At 53.0% G+C, this 14,681-nt stretch overlaps 1 protein-coding gene across 3 annotated transcripts in view; it reads left to right on the top strand.

Annotated features, from left to right (window-relative positions):
* Positions 1 to 13,407, top strand: part of Clec16a (C-type lectin domain containing 16A) — a 191,114-nt gene extending 177,707 nt beyond the window's left edge. For all 3 annotated transcript variants that reach the window (XM_032913756.1, XM_032913757.1, XM_032913755.1), the window contains one exon: positions 10,286 to 13,407. In XM_032913756.1, the coding sequence (XP_032769647.1) occupies positions 10,286 to 10,644 (359 nt within the window). In that variant the 3' untranslated portion in view covers positions 10,645 to 13,407. The remainder of the gene's footprint in view (positions 1 to 10,285) is intronic.
* Positions 13,408 to 14,681: the final 1,274 nt, after the last annotated feature.

Below are 14,681 nucleotides of genomic sequence, written 5' to 3'. Positions count from 1 at the left end.
ATCATCCCTCCTAGCTGGGCTCCAACATACGCGTCTCTTCTTTCAGTGTTTGGTGCTATCTAGATGTCCCCAGGAGCATGCCCTACCACTTGTTAGGGAGTTCACGAGGACAGAGCAAGGTCACCTCTTGCGGTCCTTTAACATGCACCAGTCCAAAGGCCATAGAAAGAGTCTGTTAAAGAGGAGTAGGACTATCACGCTTCAGCCCCTCCACCTGCCTCGTCCTGGGCTCTTGTGAGCAGCTTGTACACGTTTCGGTTCCACATCAAGTCCCAGGGAACAGACATCAGGCTTGGCTCCTGATTAGCATGGCCCCCAATGCAGCCCAAAGGGCAGGGCTGAAATAGGAGTAAGCCCAGTGTCCCCAGGCAGTACAGGGCTTCACACCCAGCAGCACTGTCCCATGATCTGCAGGGTCCCCATGTCTCTAGCCTGTCCCCTCTCTGTGCCCTTCTCTGTGCCTCCATGGTCTGATTAGAGCCCTGCCCAGCATCTCTCACTGGGCACTCATTTGTCCTCTTGTTTAATTATGGAGTGGAGAACCATGGGGGGCCATGTCAGGCAAAGGCCATGGTGCTGTGCCCACCCCAGGGACCAGTGTCTTCCCTCCCGCGCTTTCAGTTTCCTTTCCTGGTAGTGGATTAAGTCACCTTGTACCCATGCCTGAGGGTGCTATCCCCACAAGGTACTTGTTCCCATCCTCTGTTGATGTCACAAGGCACGAGCAGGAAAGGTCACCTCGAGCCCAGCTCACTGGAGCTCTTCCAGTGCACTGTCAGATCCTCTCCCTGCCCCCAGGCTAGCGGGAAGTGACCTCTGGACTCCTGTTGGAGGTTAGCTACAACAGGGAGAGGCAGAGGGAACATGCTTTAAGACCAGCTCTGGGGACTCCTGCTCTTGGTCTCCCCTTGCTGTAGGACAGGAGTGCAGGGCTGTATATCATGTGTCATGTTCATGCACTTGCTGATATGCACATTTCTGTATCTACATATGAGCCCAGACTCCTGCTTGCCAGCACTCCTAGGACAGAAGGTCTTTTACACAGTATAGACATACCTTTCTTCCATTTTTAAGGAGGCAGAGCCAACATTTAAGTGAACAGGTAGCCACACACTTCTCTGCCTAAAACTAAAACCAACAGAAGCCTTACATTGTCCAGATCATCCCTCGAGTGTATGCGCATTATTTCTGCCCTGGCCTCCTCAGCCCCCGATCCCTACCACTGCCAACAACATGTCTTTGAGCCTCACAAATCCAGGGCCATTAGCCTGGCTGTCAGAGGGCCAGGCAGTTCCCGTGAATAAGTGATGGTCAGGACCCTGTGGTGCCTGCTCCCTCTCACTGCATCCCGGCAGACACACCGGCCCGTTTTTATGTGACATGACAGTAAAAGCCTGACCCTGGCTACACATCCGCCTCTGTCCACTCCACAATCGCTCACCTCTTCTGGAAGAGCCGACCTGGCCAAGAGCTATGCTTCCTTCTCGGGGAGGGAATCAAATGCCCTGAGACACAGAGACTCCTGGAGCCCATGAGCATCTCCACCTCAGTGCTCCATGTAGGCTACGCCCTCGATCCAGAGCCAGATGCATACTTTGTTCCTGCAGTCCAGCCGAGGCAGACTGTTCCCCTCACCTATCCCTACCATGCTGGGCTAAGGGACTGCTAAAGTTTCGGGGCGTGGGGGGCGGGGTCCCTCCACCACGTGTCAGAGTTTGACACTAGTTCGAAGTGGTAGCCCAGTATTTAGGAATCAGAGAATAGCCGACATGCCAAGGGCTGCCACCACCAACTAGAGGCACTGTCCTCTTGGGAAGCTGGTGGTTGATGAACCTGAGGGGCCAGTCCCCACCTCATCCAGCACATCTGCTGCTGCTCAGCGGGAACAGCACGGCCTTGCCGAGAGTCCCTTTGTCTTCCTGGTAGTTTTGAGGGCATGGTACTAACTCAGCATTGCCGAACCTCCCAGGGCCAGGGAGCTGCGTAGTACAGAGCAACTGTCAAGCTCCTAGAAGCCAGGAAAGCAAACTCCAGAGACTCAGAGACACCAGTGCCCCACTGCAAGGTCAGATATCTGTTGAGGAAGTAGTGATGAATGCCAGTGAGAGGCCAGTTTCCCACGGCTGCTCCAAGCTATGCTCAAAATTATACTCAAACCTATACAAGGGGCACATCACAAAAATACAGCTGGCTCAAGGCTGTAGTAATTTGATAGGGCAGCTCTGGGTCCCAATACTGTTCCGTCATTTTCAAAACAGCCAGAAGAGCAGATTGGAACATTCCTAAAAATGACGAAACACTTGGTGTCTGAAGTGATGGCATACAAGTGGCATATGAAACCGCACAGGTAACAGACACGCCCTGCACTAGTCTAAAAGGAGTGCAGAGCTCCTGAAGGCCCTCATCCTTTTCTGGCATTTCTCATGGCCTGGACACCATGGTCAGTGTGGTTTCCTTCCCAGCCCACACATGGTCACCCCCATGTATACCCTGCATGGCATCCCAGTAGACATCCTCCTAGGTGTGGGCACCTTGCCTGGGTGCATTATGTACCTCCTACTCCCTGAGGCCTCCCCTACTCTCCTCCATTAGAAAACATAACAGTTCTGACAGATCACATGACTTCACTACCATGCAGCCATCAGCAAGGGGGAGAGTCCAAATGTGAACCCTAGCCTTGGTGACCCTACAGCCATGTTCTGCCTTCTAAGACAACCCAGCAGAATATGGGACATGGCCCCTGAGTCTTTCTGGGTACCCCAGGGGTATACCATGGACCCAGGTCAGATGTTGCCTTATAGCGTCTTTTATTGGACACAGCTTACCAAGCCTGGGACTCACTTAGTCCAGTTAGCAGATGACTAGGCCTTAAGGGTTCCAGTCAGAGGAAAGCACAGACCCCAGACAGCCACATTCCCCTCTGATTCAGGGCTATCCCAAACTGAGCAGGAGACAGGCAAAGGCCAGGAGGGTTACTTGTGCCTCTGCTTTGTCCTACTAATTGACCTCACTTCCTGTCTGGGTCTGAAAGAGACCCACATGTATCCCCAGGATGGGCATTCTCAGTTTCTTGTGGGGGGCTTTAGCCTGTGCTCCCAGGTATCATTGGTGCAGGTTTCCCATCTTGGTTAGGTAGCCCTGAGACCTGACTAAGAAATTCCTCTGCTAGATGGGCCCTTTCCCTGGTTTCCTCCAGGCTTCTCCCTGGATCTTCCTCACTGTGCTGTCTTTTTCTAGGCAAACGTCTGAAGCTCACACAGGTCTGCCTGTGTCCATCCCCCTATCTTGTTGGAAGCAAGTAGAACCCTTGTCCTCACCTCTCTAGAGCTTCCCTGTAACCCCGCCCTTCCAAGCGCAGAAGGGAAGCAGCCTGTCTTTGAGAAACAGCTCCTGTGCCTCATGGCCAAGGCCTCTGGCCAGAAGTGGCTTTAGAGCCTGCAGGCCCAGCACAGATTGGGACCACAGCCAGGAGGAAGGATGCCCTTAGTAGTCAACTAGTGTGCCATACCAACAGTGCCTGCTATATCCCCTTTCTGCCGTACAAGCATGTTCCAAGTGACTTTTTAACAAGGGCTCAAATTGGGAGCCCACAGATACCCCAAACTAAGAGAGAGCCCATACTGAATCCCAGACTGAGTGGGAACCAGTCAGTGAGTTTTGTGTTCCTGGTCAGCTTTAGCTTATCAAAGCTACACTAAAAGGACTTGAGGTGGCCTGCTCCAGTACCCAGTCAGACTCTGTCTGTTTGCCCATTGCTCCTTCTTGTGTCTTATTTCTTACTTTTTGCGATTAATCTCGCCCTGTTACTCAGACTGGCCCAAGTGATCTTGTTGCCTCTGCCTCTGAGTTCTGAGACTGCGGCCTCTGCCTTGACCCCCTGCTCCACTGCACTTCAACAAAAGTGCTTCTGGGTGGCCAGCGTTCACTGCTTCTTTATCTGTTTACAGGGACCAAGTGGTTCGCAGTACACTGAGCTAGGTGGCAAGCCTCAGCTTGGCCCCGGTGAGAAAAGCAGCCGGGCAACACTGTACTTTTCAGAAGTTAAATCAAAAGCAGTGTGGGAAGGAGTCAGTGGGCCCCTTGTCAGAACAAAGTGTGGGCCCAGTGCCCTGTGCACCCCGAGGTGCTGCGTGTGCATGTATGAGCATGCTCACTCAATGGCATGCCCAGTCGTATGCGCTTACACTCTGGAGTTGTGTCTCTGAGACAGGCCTTACCATGTAAGTCAGTGTAGCCTAGGACTGATGTCCCCACCTCAGCTGTCAGAGCACCGACATAACACTGGCCTGGGTGCCTGTCTCCATGGAGCCCTGATGAGGAATTGTCCCTCAGACACTGACCCCATGGTGTACCTTGCGTATCTGGCATCCACATGTGCCAGTTTTAGTTTCTTTGTGAGCCTCTTTGAGGCAGAAAACAGAAAGTGTTTGTTGGAAATGATGCCAGAGAGGTCAGGGTGCCCTTGGAAGTGTAAATATCACCCTGTGCACTGCAGCCACTACCCCAAGGGATGACAGGAAAAAGGAAGGGCTGGCTTCTAGCCAAGAATGAGGGCCTCCCTGACCTCCCTCCCCAGGCTCCCTCCCTCCCACATCCTTGATTTTTACACTGAGGTTTCGATCACCTACTCCATAGCCCTTTAACTCCAAGGAGGCAGTGTTATCTTTTCTCTGATTTTCTATGCGTGCGTGTGCGCGTGCGTGCACGTGCGCGCGCGCGCGCGTGTGTGTGTGTGTGTGTGTGTGTGTGTGTGTGTGTGTGTGTGTTTGGTGGTGGTAAAACACACCCAGCATAAAATGGACCCCCCCTTGGCATGGTGTTTCTGCATGCTCCCACTATGCTCGCTCTGTGGCATTACTCTTAGCTCTCCTCTTAGAGTTTGTCTCTGAGACCACGACCCCAAGAACACCATGAGTCCTTCCTGTTGTTCCTGATCCAGCTTGTGCATTCCCACTTATCTACCAGTGCCTAGTCTCCCCATTTCCTGCTCTGTGCCCTGGTCCTGGTTCCCAAGGTGGGACCTTCTAAGTCATCCCTCCCCCAGATATCACTGAGAGTCTAAGGCAGGCGTCAGCTCCAGCATCCAGGATTTACTTAAAACGTGAAGCAGATCTCCACCCTCCCCAGGATCAGAAATGCTTCGTTCCCTCTGGCCGGGCTCTGAGCCTCTGACCACGCCCCTCCTTCCTGACCACGCCCCTCCTTCCTGCAGGCATTTCCTCTGAGTTCTCCATCTTTCTGCAGGTCCCAGATAAAACTAAGAGGCAGTTTTGTCCTTTTGTCCCCTGGTTTCTCTGACAAGACCAGAAGTTATCAGTGACCCAAATCTTTGCAACAGGATTGAACTTTCTCTGTCTCTAAATTGCGAGAACGAGAGATTAGAGCCGTGTGCTTGCCTGGCATTCACAAGGTCTGAATTCCACCCCCAGTGCCACATAAGCCAAGCCTCGTGGGACTTGCCTATAACCCCAGTGCTCAGGAGGTAGAGGTAGGAGGATCAGAAGTTTGAGGTTCTCCCTGACTACAGAGCAGAGTCTGAGGCCAGCCTTGACTGTGAGACCCTGTCTAAAGAAGAAAAGAAAGAGAGGTTGCATAAATGAACAACTTGTTTCTCAGATCTCCTGACCTTGGCTCACTCGTCTGGGGGACAGCATGGACATGTCCTGTCTACATGGTGGGCTGGCAGTCTGGGTTCCAGCTGAGCGCTAGCCCACTTCAGCCACAGCCCTTCTTCCTTTGCTCTTGCTGAAGCTGTGTCCGTTGCTGCTGTGTCCTTTTCTTTTCCACCTCACCTTCGCAGTTCCATTGTTACAGGCTTTCTATGATCTGTCGCTGTGTTTTCCCTCTAGTCAGGAGTGGCAGGAAAGGACGCCGGCGTGTGTTCAGCCTGTCGGAGGCCGACAGTCACGGCGGCCACTGGGTTTAGTGCTTCGACCAACAGCTGTCACGGCAACTCACGCACAATCAAATCAGGCATGTCTCCTTCAGGAGCCCCCATGGGCCCTCAGCATTCCTGCCACGTGAAACAGGGTCGGCACGAGCAGGGCGGGCAAGCTGGGCCTAGAGCATGCAATCCAGTTCTCAGCTTCCTTTCCCTAATGTCCTCTGCCAGGCCAGTCCCTCCTGACTTGTACAGTCAGTAGGCTCAGGAGAGCATCATACCTGTACAGTCAGTCAGTCAGGCTCAGGGGGAGCATCACACCTGTACAGTCAGTCAGGCTCAGGAGAGCATCACACCTGTACAGTCAGTCAGTCAGGCTCAGGAGAGCATCACACCTGTACAGTCAGTCAGTAGGCTCAGGAGAGCTTCACACCTGTACAGTCAGTCAGGCTCAGGAGAGCATCACACCTGTACAGCCAGTCAGTCAGGCTCAGGGGGAGCATCACACCTGTACAGTCAGTCAGTCAGGCTCAGGAGAGCATCACACCTGTACAGTCAGTCAGGCTCAGGAGAGCATCACACCTGTACAGTCAGTCAGTCAGACTCAGGAGAGCATCACACCTGTACAGTCAGTCAGTAGGCTCAGGGGAGCATCACACCTGTACAGTCAGTCAGGCTCAGGAGAGCATCACACCTGTACAGTCAGTCAGTCAGACTCAGGAGAGCATCATACCTGTACAGTCAGTCAGGCTCAGGAGAGCATCACACCTGTACAGTCAGTCAGGCTCAGGAGAGCTTCACACCTGTACAGTCAGTCAGTCAGGCTCAGGAGAGCATCACACCTGTACAATCAGTCAGTAGGCTCAGGGGAGCATCACACCTGTACAGTCAGTCAGTCAGACTCAGGAGAGCATCACACCTGTACAGTCAGTCAGTAGGCTCAGGAGAGCATCACACCTGTACAGTCAGTCAGTCAGGCTCAGGGGAGCATCACACCTGTACAGTCAATCAGGCTCAGGAGAGCATCACACCTGTACAGTAAGTCAGTAGGCTCAGGAGAGCATCGCACCTGTACAGTCAATCAGGCTCAGGAGAGCATCACACCTGTACAGTCAGTCAGGCTCAGGAGAGCATCACACCTGTACAGTCAGTCAGTCAGGCTCAGGGGAGCATCACACCTGTACAGTCAGTCAGTCAGACTCAGGAGAGCATCACACCTGTACAGTCATTCAGGCTCAGGGGAGCATCACACCTGTACAGTCAGTCAGTCAGCCTCAGGGGAGCATCACACCTCTACAGTCATTCAGGCTCGGGAGAGCATCACACCTGTACAGTCAGTCAGGCTCAGGGGAGCATCCCACCTGTATAGTCAGTCAGCCTCAGGGGAGCATCACACCTGTACAGTCAGTCAGGCTCGGGAGAGCATCACACCTGTACAGTCAGTCAGGCTCGGGAGAGAGTCTCACTTGTACAGTCAGTCAGTCAGGCTCAGGGGAGCATCACACCTGTACAGTCAGTCAGGCTCGGGAGAGAGTCTCACTTGTACAGTCAGTCAGTCAGCCTCAGGGGAGCATCACACCTGTACAGTCAGTCAGGCTCGGGAGAGAGTCTCACTTGTACAGTCAGTCAGGCTCAGGGTAGCCTCTCCAGAGTCAGCCCTGAGCTGGAGGCCATGGCCCATGCGTCCACACAAATCCCTACAGTTCCACTCACTATTCACTAGGGAATTGAAAGCTTGTAAAAGGCAGCCTAGGATGCTTTTCCCAGGCCTTGGCCAAAGCGGAAGAGCAGATGCAGCTGGCATCCAGGCCCAAAGTTTGCTCCTTGGGAGGCGCCATCTTTCCAGTGCCCCCATCACTGTAAGCATCACCAGAAGAAGTAAGCCAGCTCTCCTTGTCAGAGCCACTGCTGCTACCATCCTGGGACATTCCCTCATGCTTGCTGACATGTCCATGTGCTGACAGTGTGTTGGCAACAGCCCTCCCCTTGGCTTTCCGTTCCCAGCTGACCTTCGGAGCTTTATATCAGCTTGCTACATGGACCCCTTCCTTCCTTCCTTCCCATAGCACCTGCCTGCCATTCCAGCCTGTATACAACCAGCCCACATCATTTCTGGTAGCCATCACTTACTTTACACAGACCAGCGAGGTCCTGCCCTAAAGCTGCAGATCACATCTGAGGGGCTCAGCTTCCAGTATTCTCACAGGCAGAGACTGGAGGCTCTGGAACCTTCCCGGGTTCACAAGCTCACTATAGCTGCCATTCTTGCTGAGGCCCCCTCTCCCTCCCCAGCTCATGGGCTCCCGTGCCCAAGTATGCAGCCTTCAGGTCTGGAGGCCTCAGCAGAGCAGAGTTGCCAAAGTCCAGCAAGTCACCTTTACTGCTCAAGCTTAGCAGAGCATGGCCTTTCTGGGCTTTCCCTCGACTCTCTTTTTTTTTTTTTTTTTTTTTTTTGCCCCTTTGGTTAGATAAATTCGCTGCCCATTTTCAGGAAGTAATTTCTAATGTAAGCAGCAGTGGAAGGTGGGAGCAAGAGGGTATTCCTTTTTTCTATTAAAATGACTAGGGGTATTTTTTAAAGTGGAAAAAACAGCGCTTTTAACAAAAAAGTTGCCACTTTTCTAAAGGCAGCCATTCATGTGTGCGGGGCTGTTGGTTGTTTTGCTTTTGTGATGGATTTGATGGTGGGTTTGACCATGGTCTTCTCACCTTCATAATAATTCTCATCCGAAAAAGCCCCACTAGTGAACCAGGAAAGAGGTAAGAATCCAGGAAGGCAATGTTTCTGCTCTTCAACACCAATGGCAGGACAATGCAGCATGAGTCGTTTCCAAGTTGCCTCGCCGTAACCCCTCATGGAGGAGTTCCCAGGTAGGGTAGGCTCAGACCTGTTCCAGAACTTTGATAGAAGTCACTGTGCTGCTCAGTGCCACTTGGACACGGAGGTCACGCAAGGTCACAACAGGGGCCTGAGCAGAAGCCCAAGCATCACTCGTAATGAGACAAGTCAGGAAGGGGGGCAGCAGCAGCGTGAGCACAGCAGTCCAGCTCAGCTCACACCTCTGTCCCTTTTTGCACCAATTCTCATTGACACCCACAGCGCCCGAGCAAGGATGGGCTTAGAGCCGCTCCCTGTGGCTTTCTCTACACTGCTTGCTCTCTCCCTCCTCTTTGTAAAGAAAGGACAGCTGGGGAAAGGAGCTCCGTGGTAAACATTTGGCTGGCATTAAGCCTCAGGCCCTGGATTCCATCTCCAGCAGAACAAAAAACAAAATTAAAGCTCTTAGAAGGAACTGACTGGGCCCTTCCATCTTCTCAGAGCCCAGAAGAAAAGAAGGCCCCGTGTGCTGGGCGAGCCGCGTGCGCTCTCCTTCCCCTGTGGCTCCTCCCCTGCTCACCATCCCATTCCTCATGTTGCTTGGTATTATTCTGTTCTTCATTCTTCCATCCTCTGGCTCTATGTTTGGTTTGCTTTTCTGTTTTATTTTGGCTTAATTGAGAACACAAAATGAAGTCAACCAGAATAACATTGAACTAAAACTATATCCCATCTGCCCCAAGTCCCTCATACAGCTGAATGATGGCCATCTTCTGCTGAGGCCCCTTAACCCTAGAATCCACACAGATGTGAACGTCCTGCCAAGCTACATTCCTAGCACCTCCTCTCAGGGTCTTAAAGTGCCCAGCCTCTGTAGTGCTAAATGGCTTTTCCCACTGAGTGCCACACGTTCCTGACTGACAGCTTTGAAAAGCAAGTGGCCTGCACCTATCCACAGTCTAACCAAAGGTTTAATAAAGTACAAAACAAACAAACAACAACAAAATTCTCTATCTAGTGGAGGCTAGCTCAGTAGTGACCCTGGGCAAGCCCGTCTGCTTAGTGTGTGCTAGCTTAGTGCCTGCAGAAGGCAGAGGCTCACAGCACTACAGGATTTTAGAAACTAGAAAGCCCTACCCCCTTTTAAAAAAAAACAAACCTGTTGCACTGGATTCCTTGGCAAGTATCCCAGATGCGCATCTGGGATAGCCAGGAACTGTGGGTACCCCAACCTGTTTGCTTTCAGTTTCAAGTTCACCATTAGGCGATTGGTCCAGACTCGGTCCCTGCACACAAAGCCCGCCCAGGCCAGGTTTCACTTTCAGTATTCACATGTTGATTTCAGACAAGGCCTGAGTTTTTCCCCTGCTGTCACAAGTCAGGCATCCAAGGCCCTGACGCACTACCCCTAGGCCTAAGTTAGATGAGTCTTCTGGGTTCCAACAAGGAGTAGGTGGAACGGGCATACCCCTAATACCAGCAGTCTCCCCACAGGGTTTCCCACCTCGGTACAGTGCAGGAGTGCAGGCGCCAGCTGAGTACATTGTCACTGTAGCTGAGAGCATCTCTCTTTCCTTCCCACCCAGATGCCCCCACAACTCCAGAACAGCCTCAGCCTCACCCAGACCAGTCATCAGTGATTGGGAATGAAGTAGATGTCAACTCCAAGCCCAGCAAGAACCCGTCGGCCAGGAGCTCTGAGGGGGAGACCATGCACCTGTCCCCCAGCCTCCTCCCCGCCCAGCAGCCCACCATCTCCTTGCTCTACGAGGACACTGCTGACACACTGAGTGTTGAGTCGCTGACCCTTGTCCCCCCGGTCGATCCCCACAGCCTTCGAGCCCTCTCTGGCATCTCCCAGCTCCCCGCAATGGCTGCAGCAGATTCGGAGACCCCAGCTGAGGGTGCTGTAAGCCCAGAGCCTGCGGGCCCCACAGAGCACTGAGTGGGCACCAGAGATCTCCTTTTGTGTGTGCGGCCCGCTGGCAGGGACCCCCGTGCAGTTTGTGACAGCAAGACACACTGGGAACACCCACAATTCTCCACAGCCCTGAAAACTGTCCTTTATACCTCTCCCTACAAGACAGCAACCAAGCACTCGTTTGCTCTGACCTCTTGCTGAGCGGACTGGGACCCTAGCGACAGCCTCCTGTGACAGACATGGCATTGGCCACCTCAGAGGGGCCTGGGGCCCTGACCCGCTGGCTCCCTCCTTCAGGCAGCTCCTCTGTCTTCTCTCCCAGGCTGCACGGAAGCGGACAAGGTTACTTGGGTAGAAATCTGTGGAGATGCAAACCTAGATAAACATCTCTTTGGGCTATTTATTTCTGTTTTGGGAAACAGATGAAGAGATTTATTTTAAAAGAATCTATTTTGGGGGAGGGGCAAAAAAAAAGTCCTCAACCATAAGGCTCGGAGTCACGTTAGTGTCAGCTGTGACGATTCCCGTCCCTAGAACTTCTCCATGTTTTTATTCTGAAGTTGTGGGTGTCGCTTCCTCCGTCTTCCTGGGTGATTCTTTCTCTCTCCCCAACTCTGCAAGCCTCTGAGATGATGAAGCCTCTCCCTGAAACACGGAGGCGCTTTCAGACCAAGTGAGAGACCTGGACATGCTCAGGGTGCATGGGGTGAGGAGGCCAGAAGCCTCTACTCCCACGTGACCTGATGACCTGCTCCCGCTCAGGATGCCACCTTCTCTTCCTTCTCTCTTCCTCCAAGAAAGATCCATTGACAGGAATCAAAGGATTTAAGGCACAGAAAGTCATGCTCAGATGTAATCAGCTTCCCAAGATGCAAGTGGATGCCCAGCTAGGGGCCCAGCTGCAAAACAGGTGACCAAAAGCAGAATCTCACCCTTCCCCACACAATCCTCTCCCTTGCTGCCACCACACAGCTTGTTTATGAAAACTCCATATTTCTAGGCATGTGCCAGCAAGGACCAGATCTGTCCCATGTGGGCCCCAGCCTTCCTCTGTGTTCACCAGCCAGGTCACCACCCCAGGCTCCATGGCAATGCCTCTATGGCTCTCCTGTAGATTTGGCCTCACAGTTTCAGGATCCACCAAAGGCGAGCTACACAGGTACCCCTCAGACATGTGTCACCGTCTGCTCCTCGTTAGACCTTGACACTCTGTTAGCTGATGTCACTGCAAGCCCCAATGCTCAGTCTTCCAAGGGAAAGCAATGCACCCTGGGAAGGTAGTGATGTCCATGTGTACTGGCTTCTCTGGTCTTTAAAAGCACTCCTGAAACAGAAGGCTGGGTCAGGAAGTGAACCACCCTTGCCACCCGAAAGGCCCTGGCAAAGAAGGGCTGTAGGACACTTAGCCCCTGGGAAGAGAGGAGATTGATGGCCACTGAGAACTAGAGCTCTCTGGACCCCACAGCCAACCTTGGTTGTTTCTTGCTCATTTGCAGGGAGGGGTAGACAGAGGAGCAGGCTATCCCTGTCTTTCGCACAACTCTACACTACGGGTTTTGAAATGACAGTTGCTAGGGCAGCGTAAACATTATACAATTCAAGTGACTCTCCCCCCTACAGTGTGGTCTTCAGAGAAAAGCCCATACTGTACAGGTCGCCCCATCCTTCTGTGACTAGCTTCTTTCTTGCCATCCAGAGGTTTCAAGGAAGGGAAAAGATTGTATCCAAGGTGGTCAGCAAACCCTGAAAGGGTAGCTGCTATGTAAAATTCACCAAGAACAAGCCTGTCCCCACAGCTGGCTCCCAAAGGGTTCCTGCAGCCAGGAGCCTAAGACATACCTCCAGGTGAGCAAAGATGGACTTCCTATGACCAGAGTTATGACCCATTGCTGATGAAGGGTGGGGTCCTGGAAGAAGCAACAGGACCTCGGGACCCAGAAGGAGGACACTTTCTCACCTAGGTCTTGGTGGCAATGGATACAACCCAGTCTTCAGGAGCACTCTGCTAACTTGGCAGCTGTGCTCTCCAGACAGACCTAGCCAGTGAGAACCCACTGAGTCTCAGTAGGACTAAGGGATACCAGGTCCAGTAATCCCACAGCTCCTGACCTGGAGGTCCCAGAGTCAGCCTCCAAAATCATTGTCCCATCTCCCAGGCCATGCATTCTATGTCTGCCCTGGTCACCCTCCAGTCTGCAACTGCCCCAGGGCAGACTAGCAGAGCTGGCCTCTAAATCCCTCACCTTAGCTTTGATGGTCACCATGGAGACGTACAGTACTGCCTCCTCCTGTTTGGAGTCTTAGGCAGGTGGGACACTTCCCACAGGTCAGACTCAGTGTAGCAGTGAGCTCCTTATTTGGTGGAAGTGGTGGAAGAGGCTTCCAGAGCTGACCCCTCTCTGCTGCTCTACCCACCCAGACAGTTGCATTGCCAGGAGCTGGCTGGCTGCATCCTAAGGATGGTACTGGCTTTCTCTGTGGCCTCTGAAATGCTGTTGTACATAAGGCGTGGGTAAACCAAGTCTGATCTTTTGTAGATGCAATAAATATATTTCACACAGTCACAATGGGCAGAAGGTTAAATGTTTCTTCCCTCCCTCAGAGCTGAAGCTGTGAGGAAAAAGGGGGGGGAGGGGGCAAGGAGGCTGAGTTGGGAAGGTCTGGCCAGGGAAGTGCCTGCGCCTGCCAGCAGGACTCATACTCTGTGGGGACTGAACCTGAGGGGAGGAATGAAAGCTAGAACTTTCTTGTAATTTGAAACTTGGCAATAAAAAGCAAAACCAATGGCCCAGGAGTGAGGCCTGCTGTTCCTTGGCACCATGGTGGAGGCTATGCTACAGGGAGGGTCATCAAATGCCTTGACCTGTCAACATTGCTCAGCTGGGATACAGAGCTAGAGACCCCACTGACGTCCTCAGCTCTGCTGTGGCAGTTCCGGGAGCAGCCCTATTTGGGAAGGGCCTCCTCATGAAGGGGGACAGGATCTTGGGTTGCTCTGCCTCAGCTCCTTCAAGCCTGGTGCTCTACACATATGCTATGGGCTGGTGTGGCCCTGCCTGTCAGGATAAGGGCAGGAAGCCACTGTATTGTGGCTTCAGAGACCCAGGGACCAGGATAGGCTTCCCACAGTGATCACAGTGCCTGCACACACCAATGTGGAAATCCCCAGGCCTAGAATCACAGGGTTCTTCATAACTTCTGCTCCAGCTTGAACCTATCCCAGAAATGCCTAGGGCCCTAAGAGTCTTGAGAGCAAAGCCAGAAGCTGGGCACTCTCGACCTCATACTTAGTCTCTGCAGGAGAAATAAGCCCAGCCCTGTGACTGATGGCCAGCAGAGCCTACTTCCCCTTCTGGACTGTGGTTGTCTTAATTCTTTGGAAGTCCAGCCGTGATGTCTGGGCCTGGGAAGGCACTGAGGTTCTTTGAGGGGGTTGGAGTCTGCTCACCACTGGCCATCAGCCTCTTTCCCCACAGCAGCTCCACTTGGCTCTGTGGACATTCACGGGTTTCAGTAGCCTCAATCTGCAGGAAGAACTTGCTGGAAGGATGTCAGGGAGAGGGGGGAAGGAGTACAGGGGGTCCTGGGGGAGCCAGTGGTGGCCTCAGGATGGCAGAGGCCAGAAACAATAGTTGCCGGGGGAGGGGGGCCCTCAGATATCTCCCTGCCTATCCTGGATCTCCAAGTCCAGCACCAAGGCCTCTGGTATAGAGACCCAGAGGAGGGTGGGGGAACCCTACCTCGTGCCATCCCCTATTATGAGTGAGAAGAGAGGGGAATCTGAAATCTGCATGGCAGACATGCTCAGGTCCTCAGGCTAGGACAGGAAGGAAAGGCTGAAGCAGCACTTAATGCATGTTAGAATCATCTGGAACTCAAGTCCTAAACTAGACGCACACACCCCAGTCCTAGTCATCAGTATGCAGTAGCCACACTGAGAGCCCTTAGCACTGGCTGGGCCCAGAGGTAGCCTAGAACCCACCTTACATGGGGGTGTGGCTGGCACTGGCTGTTTCCTGCTACCAGCACCACCCAGTCTCCCAGCCTCCCTCAGACCCACA

The sequence above is a fragment of the Rattus rattus genome, chromosome 9, assembly GCF_011064425.1.
Source record: "Rattus rattus isolate New Zealand chromosome 9, Rrattus_CSIRO_v1, whole genome shotgun sequence".
In the NCBI taxonomy this organism is placed as follows: Eukaryota; Metazoa; Chordata; class Mammalia; order Rodentia; family Muridae; genus Rattus; species Rattus rattus.
The sequence above is the reverse complement of the archived record's forward strand: the minus strand, read 5'-3'. Positions and strand labels throughout refer to the sequence as shown.